At 49.7% G+C, this 24804-nt stretch overlaps 1 protein-coding gene across 3 annotated transcripts; it reads left to right on the forward strand.

Moving 5' to 3' along the window:
- Positions 1-1635: 1635 nt before the first annotated feature.
- On the forward strand, positions 1636-24238 carry NYX (nyctalopin). 3 transcript variants are annotated; one of them, XM_075034685.1, is made up of 5 exons: positions 1636-1720; positions 1935-2062; positions 17695-17787; positions 17965-18040; positions 21446-24238. In XM_075034685.1, exons 4-5 carry the CDS (start codon positions 18019-18021, stop codon positions 22843-22845), a joined length of 1422 nt encoding a protein of 473 aa, XP_074890786.1. In that variant the 5' UTR covers positions 1636-1720; positions 1935-2062; positions 17695-17787; positions 17965-18018; the 3' UTR covers positions 22846-24238. The 3 variants fall into 3 exon arrangements, with proteins under 3 accessions (XP_074890786.1, XP_074890787.1, XP_074890788.1); XM_075034686.1 differs by having other exon boundaries at positions 17965-18015; XM_075034687.1 differs by lacking the exons at positions 1636-1720; positions 1935-2062 and adding an exon at positions 15066-15127.
- Positions 24239-24804: the final 566 nt, after the last annotated feature.

Here is a 24804-nt window from a genome sequence, read left to right on the forward strand (position 1 = left end):
TGGGAAGAGCGTAACGGATCGCAGCCTGCATCCCGATCTCTGAGGCTGTGCGCTGCGGGGGGCTAGGCTGCGAACGGCGGAGACGCTGGCCGGTGGGGGAGGCAGGGGAGATGGCAGCTGGGTATGCTGGCGCTGGTGCAAGCTGACTGCTGACGCTCGCAGGCTGGCGGGAGGATATGCTTCATCAGCTTTGTGGGTAGAGAAAATGTCTTGGATTAGTTAGTGCTGGCAAGAGCCAAAGTGAGAAAAATATTGTGAGACTGAAGCGATGGATATGAGTCTTTCCTGGGTTTTCCATGCAGAGCTTCCCAGAGTCCCCCCTGCTCACAAGCTACATGCCACATTTTTCCTTTGAACATCTTTATATATCGCTGAATTGATCCTCTCTTGCTATAGAAATGTCTCGGTTTCCTTCCCAATACGGGCGTTATTTAGCCGTTTAACTTGTGGGTGGCTGGTGCTACCATTCGTTCCTGTTGTGCCTCCTGAGTATCAGATTTGCGTTGCCTCGTTTTTGGAGGTGAGGGAAGGGTTGTGGCTGTGGGGTGACACCTCCCACCCAGACTGATTTAACCTTTGATGCTGCCCTCAGAAAGAGGTCTGGGGCAGGTTGTGCTTTTCCCTTTCTCCCCACAGAAAGTTCCCACCATGTCACTGTTTCGCTGGGATCATTGAGAGGTCCTTGGAGTGCTGGCCTGGAATAGCGCTGGGCAGAAGAGGGCAAGAAAAGCAGCAGCTAAACTAAAAGTGTTGATGGGTTTGATTGCTGTTCATCTTGTACGTTGTGTCACCAGGGACTTTCAGAGTGCATTTTCAAGTATGTTGGGCAGCTTGCCTGTAGGACAGTATTACAGTATTAATAAAGGAGCAGACAGGGAGGAATAATGTCCAGGTTTTTCCAGATCAAACTGGAAAAGAAGCAGATAGGGAGTAGGGAAATAGTGATTTCAGTGCAGTAGAGAAGGCTGTCAGGCTTAGCAGGGGGATTGTTGATTGGCAAGAGCCGTTAAGAGCAGAGTACATTAGTGTCAGAACATTTCCATCCCACATTGCTTCAAGTGTCTGTAGCCCAACTGGTACAGGATGCACGGTTGCATTGTGAAGTGCCAGTAAACCGGTCTAGAGAGGAACCAGGCTTATCCTGGCTGACTTAAATAATGTAAAACTATTGTCCTTTAGTGGAAAACACTAAAAATCCCAGAGATAGTGCTAAGCCCCTTTTATGTGATAAGAAATTAATTCAATTATCTAACCCATACAGCCAATAGTGAGATTAATTTATGCTTCAAGTTCTAACATTAATCTTTAATTTAGCTCAATGCCTCTTCATCTAGCTTGGAGAGCTCAGTATCTCCTGACTGTGCTGTTTTGATCAAAGATGCTGTTCTTCAACAGCTGTGACCCCCCCACCCCGCAATCGAACATAGCAGTCCTAGATACAGACCTCTGCTTATTTGTATGAACAGGCCTGCTAGTAAAGATACTTCCTTTTAAGAGCAGGGCATGTGTGTGGGAGGGTTGGGGACCATTTACTTACCCTCCCTTTTAGGCACTTGGCTCCCATGTGCGGTCTGTCCCTTGGGCAGCACGTGCTGCTGGTCACATGAAAGTTCCTCTGCAGAGCCCCAGCACCACGGCCGGGGCTGGAGACAACCCTCGGGTATTTCTCTTCAGCCCACTGCTCGGGGAACTGAGCCTCTTCGATCTTGACGACTTGCAGGTGGGAGAGTGCATATGCTGTTACTTTTGGAACCGGGCACTTAAACAGTGTAGGGGTCTTTTTGACTCGGGATAATTCGGTTTGCCTTGGACGAGTATTTTGCACATTCAAATACAACCTTTCACTCTTCCCTTCCGGCTTTCATGTTTTGGTGTATAGTCATGTGTCACATGTATTACGGTTGCTCACATGTTCCTCTCTCACATTTTGATAGACTGAAGCAAGTTCAGAGGAAATCCGAGGCCCCTGAGTGCACAGGGGTGTAAGGCAGAGGACTGCACAGCTCCCAGGCTCCAAACTTCTTCCATCTGTTTCATCATCTCTCACTTCCCTTGTTCCAAGGTACTTTGATTTTAACACGGCAGGACTTCTGCCTAAACTCTTTCTGGACCATCTTTTTATACCTTGTCCCACCTTGTCAGTTGGGATGTCTCCTTTCCATTATTTATTTCCTTTACCCCAATGGGATCGTCCCTCCAGAGCGTGTCACGATGTGGCAGTGCACATGCCAGCCACCTCTAGCAATGGACTCGTGGGATAACACAGATCCCATCTGCGATGTCCTGTAGCCTTTTGTTGCATGTTTGTATAGCATCTAGCAGAGCAGCATCTTGTCTGAATGGCTGTGCAAATACATAGGATTACTCATGAGAGTAGGGAGGATTAACTCCATAATTCATACAGATTGATGGTAACGAGAGTTTAGGGAGGACGCTTCGTAGCAGTCTCTTAGGTCTGCTTTTCCTCTGATCTCCCCGAAGTATCACCTGTGGGCTTTGAGAGTGTGGTTGGCAAACTGCAGTCTGAGATGCTACAGACCTCATCTGATGAAATTCCTGTCTGGGGGGAATAAACAAACAGTGTTGTATGTTTTGCTTTAGGAAAGTCAGAGAGTAGTTAAGTCTGTGTTTTAAACCTCCTCCATAAACAGACTCCAGCTGTGACAGTCCTGGGATCTGTACCCTCTTGCTCCAAGCTGCAGTGCCAAAATAGAAACAGGCTTTTTCCTGGACAGGCTTTGTCCTGAGATGATCTCTGTGTTTGTGAATGTGTTCTGACTTGGCAAAAAAACCAGTCGTTTAAAATATTCGGCATGACAGCTGTGAAACTGTGCATACCATGGTCTGGTGACTGACCGGAGGAGTAACAAGTGCCCTCTGCAGAATGACACAGCCAACGCTGGCCTCAGTTCTGACAGCTCCAGCCTCGCTGGTTTGTGGCACATCAACCCTTGTCTTTCGTGGCTGAGAGGTGGAGGTGCAGCTTTTGCCACGAGTTAGAGAAGCGGGAGATGCAAGACAAAAAGCAAAGGTCATAAAATCCATTTGCAACCTGGGAATGCATTGGTGTTTGCATTGCAGTCTTCCATGTGCAAGGCTAAAATAGTATAATGTCTATGTGTAGCTTGAAAGGGGCAGAGTGCTCCAGTGACCTTCCTAGGCTGTAAACTTCAGATTTGATCATGTTGTCTATTTACAGGGAAAGAACCAAACATTTGGGCTGCAAAGGCTTGTTACCAATTTGCGGTGTGGCCCATTTGTATAAATCTCAATAGAAGACATTCCTTTTGGTGGAAAAGAGAGGCCAGCACTTACAACAAGCCCCATTATAGTGCATTTATGACAGTACAAATTAGATGAGTAACAGTATTTGGAGGGAATTTCTGTAAGCTTCTTGGTGGTGACTGTAGACAGTACTGCACTGTAGAATTACATGTATCAATTGTCCAAGTGGAAGTCACTGCTGTGTCCCCAGTTCAAGCTCATATACAGCACTACAGATACTGTGCCAGGATGGTTGGGTACTAACATGCCCTTTCTCTTCTTTAGAGATGCTTACCTGCAACTAACTTATCCTTGCATGTGGACATGTAAGTCCCAGGTGAAAGCATCGAGTTTTCCAGGCTTATCAGTGGATTAAAGTTGGCAACAAAGACAAAACCCTGGTCATTTCTTTTTAGCTAGCTTATGATAAATAAAGGAACTCTGAAGTGTTTCTCCCCCCCCCCCCCCAAAGGGGGAATGTCAGATAGACTATTTCCTGCCTTTCCTCTCTTAAGAATACAGTGTGGGAGGTCTCAAAAGTATAAAATCGCTTTTCCTTAATAAAAAAGACAAGAATCTTGGAGCTTTAATAGAGATATATTTTCTTCTCAACAGTTCTCAAACATTTGTGCTACATTGGATTTAATGACACAGGAGTTTTAAAGGGACTGAATAAATCACTTCTTTTGCTTTTTGTCAAGTAACATGCTGGTGATATAGCCTCTGTTAGAGATCTGGTAGATTTTTCAGAAAAAAACAGCATTAAAACAGGACTGAATTTACTGTGTTTAAAAAACAGCAGTGGAAAAACACGCCTCAAATACATAAATGTTACTGCTAAACACAAAAATGTCAGATGTGCACGAGGTCTCTTCTATTCTTGGAGACCTCGGTTATATTCGGTAAATATATTCAGTTACTAGTGGTAACTTGGAGGACACTTAAGTGCAGGGAAGAGAAGCAGGGATAGCTAAACAGAAGGCTGACAAGGAGGTACAGCTGTGCCAGCACGCGTTGGCTGGCTGAAACTGCGGCGCAGCAGCCGAAGGATGAGTTAAAGCTGTGGTAGATCACAGCACAGTTTGTTCTTTCTGATTTATGAATCCCACACTTTGAGTGTGTCTTTGCGTTGCTGTATTAATGGCTTCAGGAGTGTGTGCGTATCTTCGTCAGGCAGCAGTATATCGTCTATGTCAATCATCAGGCAGTAACAACATGCACACGCAGTGCTACATTCTCACCCACTTGGAAGAGGCTTCTGCTTTGCAAAATGTAAAGCCAGGGGTATGTCACCACATCTTCCAAACTGGCCCCTAAAAAGAATTGTTAGTCACTAGTAAGGACACAAATAGCTCTTATTTGCTTTACAGTTAGATCAAGCTTATGGTGCATTACCATTTGAATGTTACAACCTGTATTTCCAGCACAGTCACTCAGCTCTCATGCATAGATGCTGTCAACCCAGGCAGAATGAAAATCCAAAATGCTGAAAATAAATAAAACAATACGCTTACATGTACTGCACATACATCACATCTTGTTTGTTACATACAACTCTTTTTATGCAACTCCTCCCACTCTATTAATAAAATGTTCTTAAGGTTTTGAAGTGGAAAGCTCAGCAGTTGCTGATGCAAAATGACAGCAGCACAGAGTGATGATGATTTACACCACCCACAGATCAAGTCTGAAGGCTTTATTTACATGCTGCAAGACTGTTTGCACAAGGCTTTGCCCAATTTGACGCATGGGAAATCTGGCGGTGAAACAATTTAGTTGTGTTATGAAATTAAAAAGCCTTCTAAAGACTTAAGGCATTAAGTGCTCTTTGCATGCTGCTGTATTACATTCATAAAATACCCAAGCCTGGCTCTAATGGGCTGTAAACGAACTCTTGGTGAAAAATATATCAAAATAAAACTACAGACAGCCTGGGAGAATGCCTTCCAGGTTCCTCATAAAGACTTCATACCAATTAGCAAAGCTAGTCCCAGAGAGCACCTAACAGGCTTTACGCTAGACCTTGCAGATGCTGGGACAGGACTTTTGCTTTTTTACAATACCAGTATTTACACCAACTATGGGCTTGAGTGATAGCAAACACAAGATTTGCAGTGAGAGCAAGGCAAATAGTATCATTTAGAAGGGAAGATAAACAAAATCGTTACTACTAAGAAAGTGGGAAGTTAGAGCTGCGTGGGCTGAGTTCTGTCCTTACTTGGCTTTGGAGAATTATGTGATTTTATTCTGTGACTCAGAATTGTTTTTACAGCATTTGCGTCACCCAGAAAAGTTGAATCTGCATAAGACTCAGCATGTTCCAGGAGAGAATATTTTGTTCTGTAATATGAACTCACTAACAGACACTGACAGCTTTCATGTTTTGCCTTTCTTATTATTATTGTCATTCAGGCATAAACTGCAAAATGTCTCAGAGCTATCAGGTTGTGTTGCCACAGCAAGTACACGCAGTATCAGGGAAAATCCTGACACTTGGAGAATCATTTTACAAATCAGCAACAGTGAATTTCATTTCTTGAGAGAGCCATGAGCTTTTAGTTTGCCTCCTTCGGCTTCTGTTCACTTGCGGAAAAACACAGCCTGTGTACGAAGTGGGTAATGTAACTGCCCCCCTCAGTTCCACCCGGATCTGACCTGTATTATTTCACTTGCAGAGCCTCACCCATTATAGGTGCCACAAATTAGTCACTGCCCTGAAGTGTAAACGCTTGTGTTTTTCCATCCAGGAGGGTTGTTAGAGGATTTGGCACATAATGCCGTAAGGAGGTGGCAGAACTGAAAGGAGGTGAGCTTGGGCATTGGTTTGAAGGTGCAGGAAATCCAAGCAAATACACATTTAGGCCTTTGAAGGCTGGGTCGCAAATGCTGCAGCAAAGTGCTGATCCAGTATTGGCTCACTCTGCTTGTTCAGACGTGTGCAAGTGTTTCTGAGAAGTTATTTTTGTGCTGGCAGGCTTTGTGAGAGATCAGGTGGTGTCTGCCCATGCGGCTCTGCGTTTCTACAAGCTGGAGATCGTTTCTCTTCCTGCAGCTGGCACGGAGCTGTCATAAAAGTGTGACGCTGACATAAACACCACTCCGGCTAATTAGACAGAAATGAGGTTGCGTGCCTGCACCCAGCCTGGAGCGTGTCGGTAGCACCATGTGGATTGGGTTTTATTAACGGCCGTGGAAGAGCTTCATCCTCCCATCCAGTGCTTGGGGCTGAGTAACAGCTCAGACACCGCTGAAAGCCCAAGCAAGCTGAGTTTTTTCTTGTTCCAAGTGCCTCGCGTGTATCCGAGGGAAGGACACTCAACTTTTACCCCCCTGCTTTGCTGGAGAGCACTGCCACTGGACTTCGACTCTAGTTCACCCTGTTGCTTGTTTGGCGCTGAGCTAAGGCAGGATGGTGGTTCATGACCCCGTGAGCTGTTTATGTAAAGGAAACTTCCTTCTCTCTCACCTACTAATTTTTAAAATCTTTTTTCTTTTTTTTTTAACAACTGCATTTTGCCAGCGGTCTACTTTGGGCTTTTGCTTTTCATTCACTCAAATTTTGTCAAGAAAAAAGGCTGAGGCTGAGTAAGGTGCAGTCATAGGCTGCAGCCCGGGAGGGGGAGGCACTGCACTAATCTCCTGCTCTCTGTCTCTCCTCTTGTGTCCAGAGGAGAAAAAAATGAAGCTGACACGATTATCAGATAGCTCATTAACTGAATCCCATCAGAACTGGTCACTTTGCAAATTCTTGGTGATTTAATTCCCCCATTTAATTAATTCCTTCCCTCAAAATGATTAGCTCACATTAGAGACAATTATTACCTGTTAAATTTCCATTTGATAATTAGTGCTCTTCTAGGCCCTGGTTAAGCTTTCTTGCCGTGTCAGATTTGTTCAAAAGCAGTTGAACTTAAGTCTGTTGATTTGGGGTTCTGTTAATCTTGCCATTTTACATATGGGAAGAAGACAGGCTGCCCTGTCATCGGGGCGGGGGTCTGATAATGCCAGAGGGGCCTCCTGGAAGAGGTGGTTCCCTCCCCATCTCTTCTGCGGACTTCCCACGTGCCTGGGAGAGACGAAAACCAAAAATAAGAACCACCCCAAAATTAATTACAGCACAAAACTTTGACCTTTGCAGCTTCTGCTCTGCTGGTGCCCCAAGTCTCTGGGCCTCGTATTTTTTAACCTGCGTGAGCGTTTGTCCCGCATGGGGCCAAGGACATAGTGTCCTTGAGAGGGGCTGCAGCAGCGAGGGCTGCCTGCGAGGGCTTTCACGGTGGATGGGGGAATTTTGGGGGTCTGGTCTCGGCTCCTGAGGCTGCTTCTGCATTTTATCTACAGATTGGTTCAATGCAAAATGCGGAAGCTGTCCAGGAAACAGAAGGCAACGCTTCCCCTCCGCCGCCCCCCCCCGGATGTGTTTGCAAAGCCCTGTCTCCTCTTTCAGTGTGTTTCTGCCAGACAGGAGCCTGCTGGCATTATTTATTAATTTTGCTGCACAGTGTCATGGTTTCAACAGGAGGGGGGGATAGTCCCCTTTTGATCCGCGCTGGCCCATCGCTTCTCTTGGTGGGGCACTTCTTTAAGGCAGAGGGTGGTGTGGGTTTGGCTCTCCCCGTACGCTGGAAAGCAGAGAACTTGGGGCGGCTGTTTGTCAGGCGAGCGCTCAAAAACCTGCTGGTTACACAAGCCTTGGGTGACATTTCTCGTATAACTATTGCTGCGTGCCGCGGAGCACAGTTTGTCCCTGTATGCTGCCAGGGGAGTGGTGGCAAACGCTCTCTTCATCGTCGCCTCACCGGGGAGGTTGCCCTACTCGAAAGCGACTGCTGGGCTGGGCTCCGTACACGAAATAAAGTGGAGGAGGGCAAGGTCTGTGAGCGATGCCCCAGCAACACCTGATGGCGTGTATTTGGACTGGGCTATTGCTACTGCCCGGCACAGCCCCAAAGCTGCCGGAGGGGTGTTCTCGGAGAAGGTGTGTTCGGATCTGGGCTTTGCTGGCACCAGCCAACCTCGCTGTACCCTGTTACTGCCCTGGCTGCCCGTCCCGTTCCCCTGTGGACGCTACAGCCCCTCGAGTTGGGAGGGACCTGTGCGTGCACCTTTTCTCCGCACCCTGCGATGAGGGCTGATGCTGTAGCCCTTCAGCTGGAGACCCTCAGGCAACATGCAGCCAACCTGGGAAGGTCCTTCAGACCCGATGGGATGCTCTGTCAAAGGCACCTACGGGCCATCTACCCAAAATAACAGGCAGAGGGTGTCCCAGCTTGGTGCCTTCATTCAGCACTTCCAGAGTCTGCTCCTTGTTTTGCAATTTTTAAATTGCACCACTAAAAATCATAGCAGCAGCCCCAAGCAGCAGTTTCCCTATCCTGTTTAAAGGCAAGACAAGCATTTCTGTCACACTGGTGAGCCCATTGCTCTGGTTAGGAGAGAGAGATTGTGGATGAGCTGTCACCGACTGCACCTGAGCAGCTGCTGCGAATGCTCGATTAGTGCCAAGGGGGGAGAGGCTGTGTTTTGGATGTCCCAGAGATGCTGCCGGGCACCGGGGTGAAGGGAGACACAGCCCTGCACGGCCAGGCACGCTGTCCCTTCCCCATCCCACACCCTCATGAGCCAAATGTGTCCCGCCAGCACAATCTGCTAAGTCTCAGAGGAGAAGCATGAAAGTGCTGCCTAATCAAAGGGAAATAATAACCATAGTGAGAAATTCTCGGTAGAAGACAGTTTTTTTGAGGGCTGCGGCGTCTTGCAGAGCCCTGGTGTGATTTATTTTTAATGCTGAACGTCTAGCCCTCCTTCGCATTTCCCACAGCTTGGCTCGATCAATGTGCTTCTGCAGCACCTCCCTCCCCCTCCTTGTACACATAATGTTTACTTCTTCATTTATTATCTGTTTCCCACCATAGAAGGAGAGCAGATACTCTCTACTCTCTGTTATAACTCAAATCCAGCACGGTAGCTCAAAGAACTTGTTGCAACACACTTGTTGCTGAAGTGCAGCTGCCGTAGCACAGCTTTTCTGAGAAGTGCAAAGAGGGTTTATTTAGCCCACCCATCTGCAGGCTCCCACAAACCTCACGCAACCTGCGCAGCATCCCTATATGCAACCTAGAAACGGTTAAGGGATTTGCAGGCTGCAGCTTTGCGGCTATCGTGCTAGCAGGAGTAGAGCTTTCTCTTCACGTTGCCAGTTGCTAGGCTTGGGACTCAGCGCCGGTCCTATCTGAGAGAGTAGTACTCGCCCTGCTGCAGAGGAGTTATTTCTTCTGTCACTCTTGATTTGATATCGCGGAAAAAACTGTTGTGCCCCTTCTCCCTCAGGTATCGTGGTCTTCTGCAGCTGGCAGGAAACAAAGGCTTTTGCATGAGCAGAAGTGGTATACTTCTGTGATCCATAAATACACCCCAGTGTGGAGGATTCGCTGTGTTTGCCCGTAACACAGCCACGGGGGCTTTTTTGGCAATGTTCAGGGTTGACACGGAGGAGGAGGCGTCAGCAGCCCATAAAAATCACAGGCAGGGAGCGAGTGGGAAGAAGAACATGCGGGTGTAAACGTGTGCTTACCTACCACAGTGGCCGTTCCCCTCCCACCCCCGAGCTCTGCTAGCTTTAATCGTCTTAGACCCGTGCAAAAACTCTGCGTACATCAGGTGGTGGATGTTTGAGCAGCTGCATTACTGTAGCTGGAGAATCTAACCCCCTTGCAGATGAACTCGGTGGAGGTCTGGAGAAAGCAGCGTGGCAGACAGCTGCCCCATCGGCTGCTCGCTGTCCCCTCCAGTGCACCCTGGAGCGATGCTCGGTTTCTTACCAGAGTTTCATGCACGCCGTGTTTGGGCTCCCTGAGGTTTTTTGTCCTTTACCCATGACACATCCTTTCTCAGTGGTCCAACACATGCCGTTCAGGTGCGTTGTACCATGTGAGGAAGCTTTTTCTCCCACAGCTGCAGGGAGGAGCACGGGAGACTTTCTTATGCCCCTTTCCTTTACTAGGAGGGGGCATGGGTGAAAGGTGTCTATGTGGCTATTTGTACTGTAACATTAGCTGGAAGGAGGACTTGGCCATATTGAACATTTTTTTCGTAAGTTCTCTTGCTGTGTTTTCAACCCAGTCCTTTAACTGATCTGGGCTTGATTATGCACTGAATGCATTGCCATTACATGCTGAGGAAGGCATGGTAAGTTCATTTAACAAATCTTTCAGATCATCTGTAAGTGTATACTGCTCTAACCTCCTGTTGAGTTCGCTGGTTATTATGTTATTGAAGTTTATTCCTGATTTGATGAGTGGCTCCTTTCCTATCTGCCAGCATCTTTGACAGGCAACAGAATAATCCTTTCAGATTTATTACCAGGGAATGATGGCTGCTTGGCGTGATGGAGTGCTCCTTGTTACTTGGTGTTCAGAAACATTAGTCAGGTGGGAGAAAGTACTGTAATTGGTAGAGAAAAATCACAGTGCAGCACAGTTGTAGCCCCCCGGAGTCCTCAATTCAAGAGTCCCAGGACTTCTGGTTCATTCTCCCCGAGTATCTGATCTGGCTACAGAGCAGGCTCCTGACAGAAGTGCCCGAGTTAAGCGGAGACAGGTAGGCGATGAACCTGCCCCAAATGTTAACACTCTACAGCGGGGAGACGGTGCCACTGATCCTGTCATGTAGGTGGTAAAGATGAATCACCAGGAGGTAAATAAACTATGTGGCGAGGCCTGGGAGGGCTGTTGGCTTTGATAACGTATTGCCCGGTGTGTGTTTATTGCAGACAAGGCTGTTTCAAATGGCGTTTGCAGTGCTGCGTTTTAAGTTCATTGTGCATTGCCCATACGTGGCTGTGGAGGCAGCTTTATTAAGATTAATGGACTCACTAGCCACTAACGGGGAATTAAGCGGAGCTCACTGTGATGTGTCCTTGCCTTTGTGCGTGTACCGTGCAGCCTTCCCGTTCGTTAGATAACGAGGAACTGCAAGTAGTCACTGCCTTGGGCAGCAGCCTGTGGAAAGCCTGAGGACTTAGGCAGGAGGCAAGCAGCTCCCTGTTTATTACACGGGATAGAAATGACCCTGCGGATGCCAAAGGGCTGGGGCAGGGCAGCTGCTCAGCCTCTAGTAAAAGCAGCATGAGCCTAAACCCTCCCGGGGCTCCCGGGCTGTGCATGCCCACACCACTGGTACCCTTGGACCAGCGGGGAGGGCAGGTTGGCCAGCGTGGGCACTGCCAGTCTTGACTTTCCCCGTCTGCTAGTGGGATGTGCGAGCAGCAGCTGCCTGCTCGGCCGCACGCCGGGCGAAAGCGGTGATGCAGCACAGCACGCTGAGCTGAGGGCTGTTTGAAGGCAGAAGCGAGGGCAGGGCTCCCCAAACCCTGCAGAGAAAGACGGGCGATGCAGCCCACGTTCAGGCTTCATCCCTGAAATGCGATGTCTGAGTGTGGCCGGCCAGTTTTAGGAAAAAAAAAAATTTGTGATGGAGGCCAAGGGTCATAGCGCAGATGTAGGAGATGCAGATTCAAGTTCCTCTTCAGCTTTAGTTAACACAGAGCTGAGCCCAGCTTCCTTCTCCCTCCCCAAGGCTGCTCTGGGTATTGCGGGGAGTCAGCCGGTAGCCCCACTGATGTTGTTTTTCAGCATCACATCCATACACATGTAGTGCAATGGGAAGCAGGAACTTACTTCCCAGGTGAGTGCCCAGCACTGCAGAGCAGCCCACACCGGTCCTTTCTTGCTGGAAATGTTACTGTTTGATTAGCACGAGTGAGACACGAAACCACATCCACAGGATGGGCTGGGAGAGACCCCGTGAGCTGGTGTAAAAGCCGGTGGCCTGGGCAGTCTTGGAGAGGGTCCCTGTCTGCCTCGCACGAGGCAGTGGGAGGATTTCACCCCGATGGAGCCGCACTCCATCCCCTGGGCTCCTTGTCCCTTTTGCACGGGGTCTGCGTGACGACTAGTTGGGCTGAGGTTTGGGCTGACAGACGAAGAACGCTAGCCTGTGGTTTGCTGTGCACTGCTTTTGCTTCAGTCTGCCTACCCTAGAGTGTGCTGTTCCCTTTCAGAAGATGCTCCTGCTGCAGCTGCAGGCTCCTGGGCTTCTGCTCCTGCTGCAGGGCTTGGCCATCGCGCGGCAGCTGGGCTGGGGCTTCAAATCTGGTGCCCACCTTGACCCCCTCCCTCTTTCTGCTGCTTCATTGGCTTCGCTTTCCTTACCCTCCCCGTGGGTAAGCGGCTTTTTGGTGGCTATTTCTTGCCAAATGCTGCTGCTGGCCGCCTTGGTGCTTCATTGCTTCCCCCTGCCATGGACCAGGCGGTGAGGAGTCGTGTCCCCCCTCTGAGTTACTCCTGCAGGTAGCCCACAGCCAGCCGAACCCCACTGCAAGGCGGCTGCAGGGCTGCTTCTCCCTCGGGCTGGGTTTATTTCTGAAGGGCAGGAGTCATTTTGACAGCCCGGAGGCACCGTCGCTGGTGGCAGCCCTCTTTGCTGAGGATGCACGGGGAGGACATCGCGGCGGGCACCGCAGCAACTCTCTTTTCCAAGGGGTTTCTTGAGGCAGCGGGGGGTCTTTGCCAGCAGAAGGCAACCTGACGAGGGCACAGCAGCCTGAGGGGGCCGGGCAGGCTGCGAGGGGGCTGCAACATGGGGCAGAGCATGGCAGACAGTGTGTGTGGAGCACCCAGGCTGGGCAGGGACCGACGGCGCTGGGCTGCAATGAAATGAGACCCCCCAAGCCCTTGGGCAAGGGTGAGGGGAGGCCCCAGGGGTGGAACTCCCTGTATAACAACTACAGGTGCCCTCGGAGCCCTAGAGCTTAAAGCCTGAGCAAAGTCCGGGGGCCTCAGTCCAGACAAAAATGCCCCCCCCTGCCTGCAGAAGAAAAGCTGTCCTGTGTTCTGAGCGAGGGAAGGGCTCTTAACTCCTTGCTCGTGAAGTCCTGGTTGGCTCCTCAGCTGCTTCTGCATCTCCTGTGAGGAGCAAACATCACGCCTGCACCACGCGCTGTTTCGGGCAGTGGCGTGGGGCTGTGCTGAAGTTGCAAACCCCGGCACGGCTGCCCCTGCTCCGTCCCGTCGTCTCGAACCGCAGCAGTCCCAGCTGCAGAGGACTCATCCTCCCCACCCCGAACCCACGCCATCCGGAGCTGCGTGTGCAGCAGCGTGGCCGGCCGGCTGACCGCCATCCGCACAGCCCACGTCCCCACGAGGCAAGAGCTGACAACGGGAAGCCCGGCGAGAAAAAAAAAACGCTGAGGCAGCTCCTTCAAAGGTCACCCCAGCGATTACATGTGCAGGAGAGGCTCGGATGTGCCACGCAGCTGCTGTGAGACCAGGGGAAGTATGCACCGAGCTGCGGCTGCTATTACAGAAGCGCAGGAAACCAAAGCCCGGGGCGGACGGAGGGGTTCGGGCGCTCTGTGGTGCAGTGACCTCACCCCCCCCCTGCACTAGTCCCACAAATGCAGGCAGCTCTTCGAGATAAAAAAACCAGGGGAGCGAAGATGTTCAGCCACCGGAGTCAGGCAAGCAGCTCTGCCTCTGCGCTGAGAAGGGCAGCGTTTGGCTGGAAGCATCGAGACGTGCGATGCTTGGGGTCCAGCTAACCCAGCACTGGCGTCTAATGGTTGTGAAGGTGTCCCCAAAGCGGCACGGCTCTCTTGTCATCCTCCGTCGGTGAAAATGGGCCCCGCTGAGGCCCACGATGGCACCCACAGGTAGACGGCTAAAGTGGTGAGATGAGTCCCACCAGCTGTTTTTAGCCAACCTTTGAAAATAAAGGGAATATTTTAACCTGCAGCTGAACCACTGCCCGCACTTAGTGGTCCCCAGTGATCATTTTAAATCATACCAATGTGTATCAGAGGTAGGAGCTACATTCAGATCCTTAACCCACCATCGCATGAAACGCCCCTGGCCATGAAGAAATGGGTTGTTAGAAGCAGTCTTGCATCAAGACTGCGCAAGCTTGCCCTGCAAGGTGGGCTTGTCCTCACAGCCAGCTAGTGAAGCTGTGCCAAGGCTTACATGTCCCCAGCACACATAGCCGGAGCAGAGCGAGCTCCTCTGGTCAGGGCTGAATTCTCCAAATTCTTTTGGTGGAAGATCAGATATAAACATCTATTTTTTATTTTTTTTTTCAGTGGCAGCATAGCTCTGCTGCTTTCTGGGCTCGGCTCCACTGCTATGTTGACCTCTGGCTTCTCTGAGTTCCCAGAGATTAAAAAGGGCAGGACAGGTCATGAGGAAGAGCCCTTGGGGGCAAAAAAATTAATGGCGCAGAGCTGCAGTAGCAAGGTCTATAGCTTCCGAGTCTACTTCCAGCCTGGCAGCCACAGCAGCTTCCCAGCACCGAGCATCTGCACTGTGCGCAACCCTCAGCGTTAACCAGCCGTGAGTCACGCTCTCAAAAGTGTTGAGGTACGGTTTAAAGCCCAAGTTTGTTTATTTTAAGAATAAATGCTGGTCTACCGTATGTACTGCCTGGTATTTAAGTTTTTCTACATAAGAGGACTAGAAGCTTTTCTTTACCAGGCCTCTTTCTCACATTGTCATGCCCTTTCAGGACCAAGCGTTATCGGGAGATGAATCAGGAGCTGCAAGAGCTGGCAGAAGTTCACGGGAAGCACTGGGTGGCAAGCTTGGTGCTCCTTGCAGCGCTCTGCTGAAGCCGCTCGTGGGACGATGCTCCCTGACCAGCTGGCTGCCAGCAGCGGGAGACTTTCCTAGAAACTGTGACCTCAGTGTGTCTCCCACCCCCAGCCTCCCCCCGTGCACATGCTGAGATGTTCGTATCTTCTCCGTGCTGTGGTCTGGAGGCGCTCCTGGTGATGCTCCTGCTCAGAGACGATGCACAGAAATGTATTGCTGTAAGCCTTGGGGCTGCTGCTGCTGGCCAGGCAGGAGCTCCAGGTTGCCAGCACAGGTTGGCCGTGGGTGGGAGAGCTCACGACGGGGCAGGACATGGGCTGTTTCAGCCGTTCCCACCTCCAGCCGCAGCAGAAAAGGCCAGAGTGGGGCTGGACTCCATTGCCAGCCTAGCTGCAGCCACTGAGCTATGTATGTGGGACACTGCCGGCAGAGCTGCTGGCAGAAGCTCCTGCAGGAGCTAATAATATTTGTGCTGGTCTACGACAAGGCTGCCCGTTGCAGTAGCTCTCCGAGAGGTGCTCCCTGCCAGCCTTCCTCCAGCTTCTGCTGGAGCCTCCTCCGGCAGCATTGCTAACAACATCGTGGCTGCTGATTTTCCAGTAGGCACCTACTGCCACCTGCCCCCCACCTCTGAAAGTGACTGCTGAGGTGCATACAGCTCCCACTTTAACAAATTCCCCCCCCAATCCCCAACCTACCAGCCCCCATCCACCCATTGTACCCAGCAGAGTTTCCCAGTACCCTCCGTAGGGGATGTGGTTTGCCGGGTCCAGCAAGCTGCCTCTCTGGAGGAGGCGGCTCTGCAGATCCCAAAAGCACTTTCTGGGGCTCAGGAGTCCTTTATGTCCCATCCCCACCAGTCCCTTACTGCGCACATGGAAGAAGAGCAGTGAGGCGCAGGAGAGCCGCAGAGTCTCAGCAGAAATCTGGTGCCTTGGTGCAGATCATCCCTTCCTCTTTTCTGACAAGCAGATTTAATATCGCTGTGCAAACCAAGCGGCAGGTCTAACACACCAAATTGTCCCCGAGTCCCGCGTACCCTCCTTGCCCACTGCCTCTAACCCTTGTCTACAGCATGTGTGCACCTGGGGAGAGACAACGTTTCTGGTACCACTGTTAGGGCTTTCGTAAATACTGGGGAGAAAGGAGCTGGGAACAGCACTTTTCCCTTCTCCCCCCTAGTTTTCTGCACGGCCGAAAGGCCAGTGACCTGCTTTCTGCGATCACATAGGTTGTGGTTTCCCAGTATTCCCATGGGAACCGGGACCTTCAGGGGAACCAGCAGCTGCCCCAGTGCTGGTGAGCACCCGGACGGTGCCACTTCTGTCCCCACAAGCTCTCCAGCAGCTTCAGCTCCTGTGTGTGGCTTTGCAAATCTCCTCCTCTGTGCAAAGCAGCATGGTGCAAAGCGCAGAAGTGCAAAGCTGGGGGGGGGTTGGTAGAACACCACTGGGGAAAGGTATCCTTCAGATAAAAATCAGTGCTATATGGGTCACCCCCTTCCCTCCAGCCTGTCCCCCAGCACCAGCCTGCTTACATGCTGTTTAGACAGACACAAATTTCCTGAGGTGCCAGCCAGGTGCCTTAAGACTGAGGGAAAGCCAAAACAGAATAAACCTGACGTAGCTGGGTGCTTTAATTTGCAGGAAGAGCCGAGCAGCAGGCTGGTTCCCAGCTGAATCTCTCCTGCTGTATCAAGCATAAATTCATCAGGTATTCCATTTCCTGAAAAAAAAAAAAGCAGAATAATTCACTTCTTAGAAATGAAGAGTAGAGCTATTTTTCCCTCTGACATGGTGAACACAATTACCTAAGGCATGGGAGGCTGAGATAACTCACTTATTCAGCCCCCATTCTCCAAAGAAACCATCATCATTCTGTCAGAAAAGGCTTTAAAACCCAATTCACATCCTGAATGCTAAAACATCGCCACATACAGAACCTGTCCTTATGATTTCCGTGCACCAGCTGCAGCATCACAAGCAAAACGCACTCGTAGACAGGGCAGAGTTCATTATTATCAGGGCCATAGACACCATGCAAGCTCCCTGTGTTTGCTGACCCTTCTCCCGGTGCTGTTGGCGTCTCCTTGTCCTTCAGGAGCAATTCCCAGCACAGCAAAGCCCACGGGCATCCTGTTAGCACTGTGAGCCACGGTGGGACTGGGAAAGCGTGCATGGGGGAGAAGAGTCGCAAGCTGCATCTGTTCGGAGAGCTCAATGAAGGGAAACCATAAGCCTGCGCTTGCCCCCAAATATAATCCCGTTTAGGCTGCACCCTCCACTCCCACCTCCTCTGCCATTATATAATAGGGAGTGGAGTAATGACTTTCAGCAATGCTGTTTGAATGGCAGCGATCCAATTCTGAACTGTATTTTTTTTTTTTTTTTTTTAATGGTGGGGGGAGAGTGGGTTGGCAGAGGGGGGGAAGCATCAGTTTGGTTTGTCTGCAATCCCTGTTTTGCTTTGGGAGCTTTAGAGGACAGACACATTCCTCCATCTCTGCTAATCCTCCTCTGATACAGAGGATTTTCCTGCCATTAAATGATAGCTTGTGAGAAAAAAAATGCCAACTTTTCAGAGACTGACTCGTATGGCTAATGGCAGCCTCACGAGCAGGAGGGAGGACACAGCCACTGCCTGGCTAGGTAAGCAATGTATCTAGGTGATTTCTCTTGGGAATTTTGGTTTCGACTGTTTGATGCTAAGCTGGTGACGCTCCTCTGTACCAGCGCGTATTTCTTAGGGAAAGGGCCAGCCTCTTACTGATCTTTTTTCACCTCAGATGATAGGAACCTGCCCTTGGCACGGCTGGTGGGAAGGATGTGGATGAGTTCCTGAAAAGGAGTAGCGCAAAGCCGCAGGATTCCCTGAGAAGGTCAGTGGTGGAAGAAAGATACCAGAAAGGTGCTGGAGACTTCTTCAGTTTGAAAGCTTGTGGGAGAGGAGCTTTTTCCTTCATCTTCCTTTCTAAACATAGATCTTATTGTGGGAAAATGATGCAGGGAAATGACAGAGGATGAAACCTGTCTCTGTTCTTCCTGTGTGCTTTTAGATCCCTCAAGTTTGCTTGCCAGACCTGAAATGCCACTAGTGAATAATCAAGGTAATGTTTGCCATCATTTTAAATGGTGAGTATACTCTTATTCTGCATTACCCAGTAGTGGATTAGACAGATCGTTCAGAAAGGTGTAGGTTAAATACTCAATTACTGCAATCATTGTCTCTTTACCCTTCTAAAACCTCTGCAAACATCTTTTTAGTCTCTCACTTTTCCTTTCAAATGCTGAGTTACCATAGTATAAAAAAGCAAAAGAGATCACCCCTGGGTGGAGTTTTGTTTATGCCTTAATCTCATGAATATTTTTGATCTTATTGCTGTATTTCACCCTTTTTGTTAAACACATATATCTCATTTGAGCACCCTCTGTGACACTGAGTTGGAGGCATCTTCCAGCTGCTGCCCTGTCTGCTGCCACAGTGTTAAAAGCAAAGAACATCCTTTTTGGGGAAGGGGAAGGAGGAAGGAAGGCAAGGAGGAGATGTTTCATGCTATGTTGGTCAGAGGAGATCTGGCCAACAGCAGAGATCTCGTCTCCTGTGCTCTGAGCAGCAGCTCTTCTGAGGGTTTGGTGGGGTTCAGATGGAGGATTTTCTTCTGACTTCCTTTGCAAGAGAAAGAGGGAGAATTGCCACAAAGACTGCAGTGCTGAGGGGCTGAGCTCCTATTGCCAGGGGATTGGTTTCTGCCTGAATGGTCCTCAAGTGTTTGTTTTCCATGTACTGCACTATGCAAAGAGATACACTTGTAAATAGAGATCTTAGAAGCGTGCTGTGAAATGCCACTAGCAAAAGACCCAGATTTGGCACTAAACCCCCCTTGTGTATAAGAACAGACTGCATATGGCTTGGGTACAGACATTTCCTTTATCAAGTGAACAGAGAATAAGCATGGAGGGGAAGGATGGGATTTGGTTATGGCCGTGCTCATTCCTATGCACACAGTGTACACAGCTGCTGGGAGAGGTCTGCTCTGAAGGCCAGAGCTGTGCCTGAGCTCGGGATAGCTGTAGCTAAACATTGAACTTGCCTGGGACATACTCACGTATAGGATAGCCTATGCACATACGTCCCTCTGGATGTCACCCTGAGCATATGCAAGGCTCTCGTTCCAGCAGCAACACTCGGATCCATCCGTTCCAGACAGCCACCTGCGGTTAGACATTTGGGAACAGGCAAATCCTTAATCTGTCTGGCCCTCAGTTTATGGAAGTGTGTAACAGAAACAACATATGCCCCTGTTTGCAAGCAACAGTGGACTGGTGCAAAGGGTAGCAAACGAGGCAGCCCCTGGGCAGCCTGCACAAAGAAAAAGCAATCGGACGCCGGTGCTTTATCCCCTTCTTGCCCTTAGGCTCCTTGCCTGTTTTCTACCCAGGGCCCTGACTGAAGGGACACTTTCCTTTAGCCATGGATGTTAGATAAGGGCTCAGGAAAAAGGAGGAGAGCATACAAACAAGCAAACAAAATGACAACCTGTCTAAAATCCTTTCCACCTCTCAAGAGTCCTTTACTACCATTTATCCCTGAAGTGATGCTGTTTTGCTAATTCTCTGGTCACGATAGCGTGGCCAGGCTTGATGGGACTTGGATTTTGATAAAGAGGCCACAGCTAAAGTCCTTCAGTGCTGCTCCATCCAAATATCTAAATCCCTCTTCTGCATGCACCGAGCAGGTTAGTTCGAACAGCACCAGGCTTGGGTTGATGTCTTGTCAATGGGGACCTGCCCAGCAACTGGGTTTGCAAGCCTCCTGCTTGAAGAAGCCACAGGCAGCGTAAAGTCATAAATACAGTACCGTGCATGTTGCCTTTAAAAAGGATGGAGAAAGGACAGAGCAATTGCAATTTGAACTGTAGTTCGGTCTGCACATTAAAGCCTTAGAGGCTGCAAAAATAAAAGCTTGACACTTGCTGAAGCTGATGTTTCCTGGCATATCATCTCACAAATCTGTCTTAGTAAAAATGTCCGTCGGGAATACAGCTGTAGCGGGCAATCACTGTGCTGCAAACTGGTGGTGAAAGGCAGCCCGGCTGCTGGGAGCTCCACTCTCCAGACAAGTCTGCAGGAGCGTGGGGGAAAGCCTGGTCCTTGTCCCTTGGGGCCAGACATACACGCAGCAGCAGCAGCAATGTGATCCCAGCAGTGCTGTAATAAAGGTGGCTGCTGGTATCTCATGTCTTGTTGGAAAAAAAAAAAAAAAAGGATTATGCTTCTGTGGGAGCCAATAAACTGCAGCAGAAAAACCAGGCAGTACCAATACCACCGTTTCCCACTAGTGACTACACGGAGAGTTTGCTGGTGTGGCTGTTCATTTTGTTGAGTGGCAGGTAGGATGTGCCTGCAAGAGCAATTACAGAATGAGCTCTGCCTTCAGTTCTTCCCCTCTACTGAGTTTATTTCACAGATGTCTGATTGACTGGATGTTTTTTCCCTACAAAAATGCCTGTCCGTGGAGGCTGATGCCTCCCATTCCTTTTGTTCTTCTTTGATTTCTCCCCAAGAGCACTCTCCTCCTCCTCCTTGTTGTACATCCACCTGTGTGGGACTAACTTGAAAAGAAACAACAATAGCCACACACCTCTCATGTCAGGCTGATAAAAGGGCAAAGCAGCTGTTCCCATCAAGCATAAGGCACTATGGTGACTGCCTTGAGAATTGGCAAAACAGTAAAAACTGTGCTGGAGGCACAGAGTATCTATCTCATCTATGATGAGATCATGAAGCAAGCAGTTGAACAATATCCCTTAATTTGTTTTTCCTCATGCCGCTCTACCAGTACACAGTGGTAATGTGTTTTTAAACACTGTACTGCATCCTTGAGAGCTGCTGGTTCCCCTTGTAGTGCTGCACCAGCTCGTGGTGCAGAAACGTTAGGTTGAATGAACAAAGAAAAGAAAAAAGCAAAACGCATGAATTTGATGTGCCCCAGGCAACTAACTGCCCACTAACTGTCTAACTAACTGTCCCCTGGCCACTGCTGGACTAGCATACACTGCCCTCCCCTCTTCCCCACCCAGAAATACTGCAACCCATCCACAGCTGCTGGCCTTCAAAGCATCTCTGCCTGTTCCCTGGCCAAACCGTGTCCCCATCGACTTGCAGAGACACCAATCACAGAGACACTGAGAAATACTTAAGTCAAGGTGAATCCCCCTTTTGGGTAGAGAAATTAATCAGAGGTGATATTCTAGATGGCATTATATATATATATCTATACACACACATACACATGCATAGACACACACACCCCTTCTCAGAGGGTTTAAAAACCCCAGCAGAAGATTTTTAGGAATCTTTCACGCGATCTCCTTGGTCAGCACTGCTGTATAAGTAGCGTGTGGCAATTAGCCTAACTAAAAAGGAAGGCAAAGACAGTGTAATTTCTTTTTCCTGTCGTGACTAATGTATTTGCTAATGACGTGTCCCCATTCTCTCCTCCCGTGCCTCCGTGGGGATGGCGCGTTCCTCTGACAGTGATCCTTTGGGTCCCCCATGTCCATGCGGTGTGGGCGTGCGTGCGGTCCTGCCCTGCCAACTGCGTGTGCACCCAGGAGCGGAGCTGCTCCGTCCTCTGCGATCGTGCCGGTCTGGGGCAGATCCCTAGCGACTTCCCTTGTGAAGCCTCCTCTATCAACCTGGACAAAAACAGCATCAAGTTCCTCTCCGAGAGGGCCTTCGGGACCTTGCCTTCCCTCAAATCCCTGTCGCTCAACCACAACAATATCTCCTTCATCACCCCGGGGGCTTTCAAGGGGCTGCCCAGCTTGACCGAGCTGAAGATGGCCCACAACGAGTACATTCGCTATCTCCACACGCGGACTTTCACTGCCCTCAGACGGCTGGTGAGGCTGGACCTGGCGGACTGCAACCTTTTCAACATCCCGGACAGGATCTTCATTGAGTTGCCAGCTCTGCAGGAGCTCTTCTGCTTCCAGAACAACTTTCGGAGGATCCCAGGTGCCATCAGGGGCATGGAGAACCTGACCCATGTTTACCTGGAGAGAAACAGGATCGAAGCGGTAGCCTATAACTCCCTGCAGGGCCTGACCAAGCTGAAATACCTGAATCTGCAGGACAACAGGATAAACGTCATTCACGAGGGAGCTTTTCAGGGCTGCCGGAAGATGGAGTACCTCTACCTGAACGACAATTTGATCAGCGAGCTGCCAGAAAACTCCTTCGACGGCCTACGGTGCCTGAAGATGCTCAACCTGGGGGGTAATTTTCTCAGGAACATTTCCAACACCTGGTTCAGGGACCTGGGGGAGCTGGAGGTCCTCTACCTGGACCGCAACAGGATCAACTACATTGAGGAAGGGGCTTTTGAAAACCTCACCAGCCTGGTCGCCTTGCACTTGAACAGCAACAACCTGACGACCCTGCCCTTTTCCGTCTTCCAGCCGGTGTACTTCCTTGGGCGGCTGTACCTCTTCCGCAACCCCTGGGAGTGCGACTGCCGCATCGAGTGGCTGAAGGAGTGGATGGAGAATTACAGGCTCGTCAGGGATATTCCCTGTGCCTCCCCCTCCTCAGTAGCTGGCATCGACTTGATGGACGTGCTCTATGAGAGATCGCCAGAAGGTTACTGTCTCGACCCGGTGGAGCTCAACATTACATCCGAAGGCCCGACCCCAAGTGAAGAGCCTTGGTCTACCACAGAGAGCAAGTTCAACAGCCTTATCTCCAAACTCTTGCTCCAGATGGGCCTTCCCGAAGAGGTGGCAAACGCCACCGAAGCCTATGGTAACAGCACCCAGCTGGACGGACTGACCGATGGGGTTTCTTCTGGGGTGGGGGAAGACAGTATCGAGGCCACCTCCTTCTCTTTTTACCTCCCAGCACTTTTTACAGTGATTGTTTTGCGGTGCAAATAGTCCAAGGGCTGCATGGAGCGTGGCTCCTGCTTAAGCGTTTAGTCCCTGTCCCTACCTAGTCATTAGGGAAAAGTTTGTATATCGCGGGCTTCCGATATATAACTGGCTCCAAACTCTCCCAGGTTGGTTTGGTTGGATCTGGCTCCAGATTCCCCTGGGAGCTGGTAGGATCTGGTTCAAGGCTGGGTCCCGCTCTGCCGTGTGGGGTCTCAGAGCCTCCCAGACACTCCCTGACCTGCGTGGAAGATGAGGAATGAAAGAATAGCAGTAAGGTGAGTTTCGCTTGGAGACGTGCGGTGTCCCTTGCTGGGAGCGGAGGGAAGAGGGCTCTGCACGGATGGCGCCGTTTATTCCGTTGGGCCAACTCTGGTTGACGCAACCATCGACTTTATGAGAGCAAGATGAGGCAGCAAAACCAGATACCCCGCCCCGTTCATATCCTGACAGACGCCCGCACCCACGACGGGTGCTGCTGAAGACTGGCGAACCATTCCTGATTTCCACCAGCGTGTGCCGGGGGGAGCTGGGCTGTCCTGGGCGGCGTCCACGGATGCAGCACTAGCCCTTGTGAACAGAACAGCATCTGGGCAGGGCGCCTGCCCTAGGCGGGTCTGGGATGGGCACAGTGTTTTGGCCATGACTACAGACAGGATTTTGGGATTTTGATCCTTTCTCCCCCCTGCTATCCTGGCACAGGTGCAGGAGAACCGGACAGACCCATGTTTGTCAAAACATTCCTCTCTGAGGCGAAGCTATTTAAAATTAATGGCTTGCTTATTAATGTCATTTCAATGTGTTATTATTTTTCAATGAATCTATTGTTTCAAGGAATATAGTGTTTTTATTTGTAGATTATTTCATGGCATGACAGCAGGGGCAGAACATGACAAATGCAACCAGGCCCTACTAAATATTTTGCATTATTTCCACCACTAATGTGTGCCACATAGCATGTCATATTATGCTGTACTAACCAACTATGCCATCATTTTCTTTTATATGGCATCTTACATGTTTTATCTTTGAAATCTTCAATGAAAGCTGCTAATATGGCCAGAAAGAATTATCACTTTTTATGTATCAGGGCACATCAACAAAATAATCTGATATTTTGCTCACAAAAATAAATTAACTGCTCAAAACCCACATTTGTTTTGAGATCTTCAAATTACTCTGCTGGGTTTTTTTGTAGGCTACTCAAATGTGTGCACATGAATGTCCTTTTTATGGTCTAGAGCAAATGGCAAGCTACTTATTGCAGCATAAAGAATAGACAGTTTAACTTAGAACATGACCGTGCTTACATTTGTGTTAAGTAGCAATGCTTTAAAAAATAAGTGACTATATAGAAATACAATTCTGTGATATTTTAACTATATTAAATTATTATACATGGCTTATCATACTATGATGTACCTGTTCATATGAAATGATACAGCATATACAGTCCTTTAGTACTGCGAAAATGTCATGAAATAGGAATAAAAATGGAAATGAATTAAAAATGACCAATTCAACATGGACGTGACCTCCACCCCTGCCTGGCTCGGTCCCCGTGGGTGCTGAAGCAGCAGTGGCAGAGAGAGAGCTGCCCCGGCTCACTCTTCGCTAAGGTAGTGGTTCAGTATGGACAACACGTTGGCTAAAAACAACTGAGAGTAGCTGTCCTTGCCTCTGCCCCTTCCCCTAGTCGCACACCAGTGAGTATCCAAAAACATAGGCAAAGGACAGGCCAGCTGAAGATAGACTTTGGGCATAGAACAGTTGAAAAATGGTGGGCAATGTACAAACTCATGCACAAAGACCTTTTCTTAGCAGCTCTTGTGCCCTTTCGCATCTGTGATTGTCTGGGAAAACTGGGGAAATAAATAAACTTTTTCAAAAAGGGCTCAACACTTCAGTGAAGGTGCCTTGGGTTGGGTCTGTTCACCGGTGGTCCCGCAGCCCCGTAGGCTAAAC

This window comes from Buteo buteo, chromosome 8 (genome assembly GCF_964188355.1).
Source record: "Buteo buteo chromosome 8, bButBut1.hap1.1, whole genome shotgun sequence".
Lineage (NCBI taxonomy): Eukaryota > Metazoa > Chordata > Aves > Accipitriformes > Accipitridae > Buteo > Buteo buteo.

Excerpts from the sequence above, each read along its gene's own strand:
- NYX (XM_075034685.1), top strand. The coding sequence starts at position 18,019 with ATGTTTGCCATCATTTTAAATG. Across the intron at positions 18,041-21,445 it reads GTTTGCCATCATTTTAAATG|TGATCCTTTGGGTCCCCCAT; the intron begins GTGAGTATACTC and ends TTCCTCTGACAG.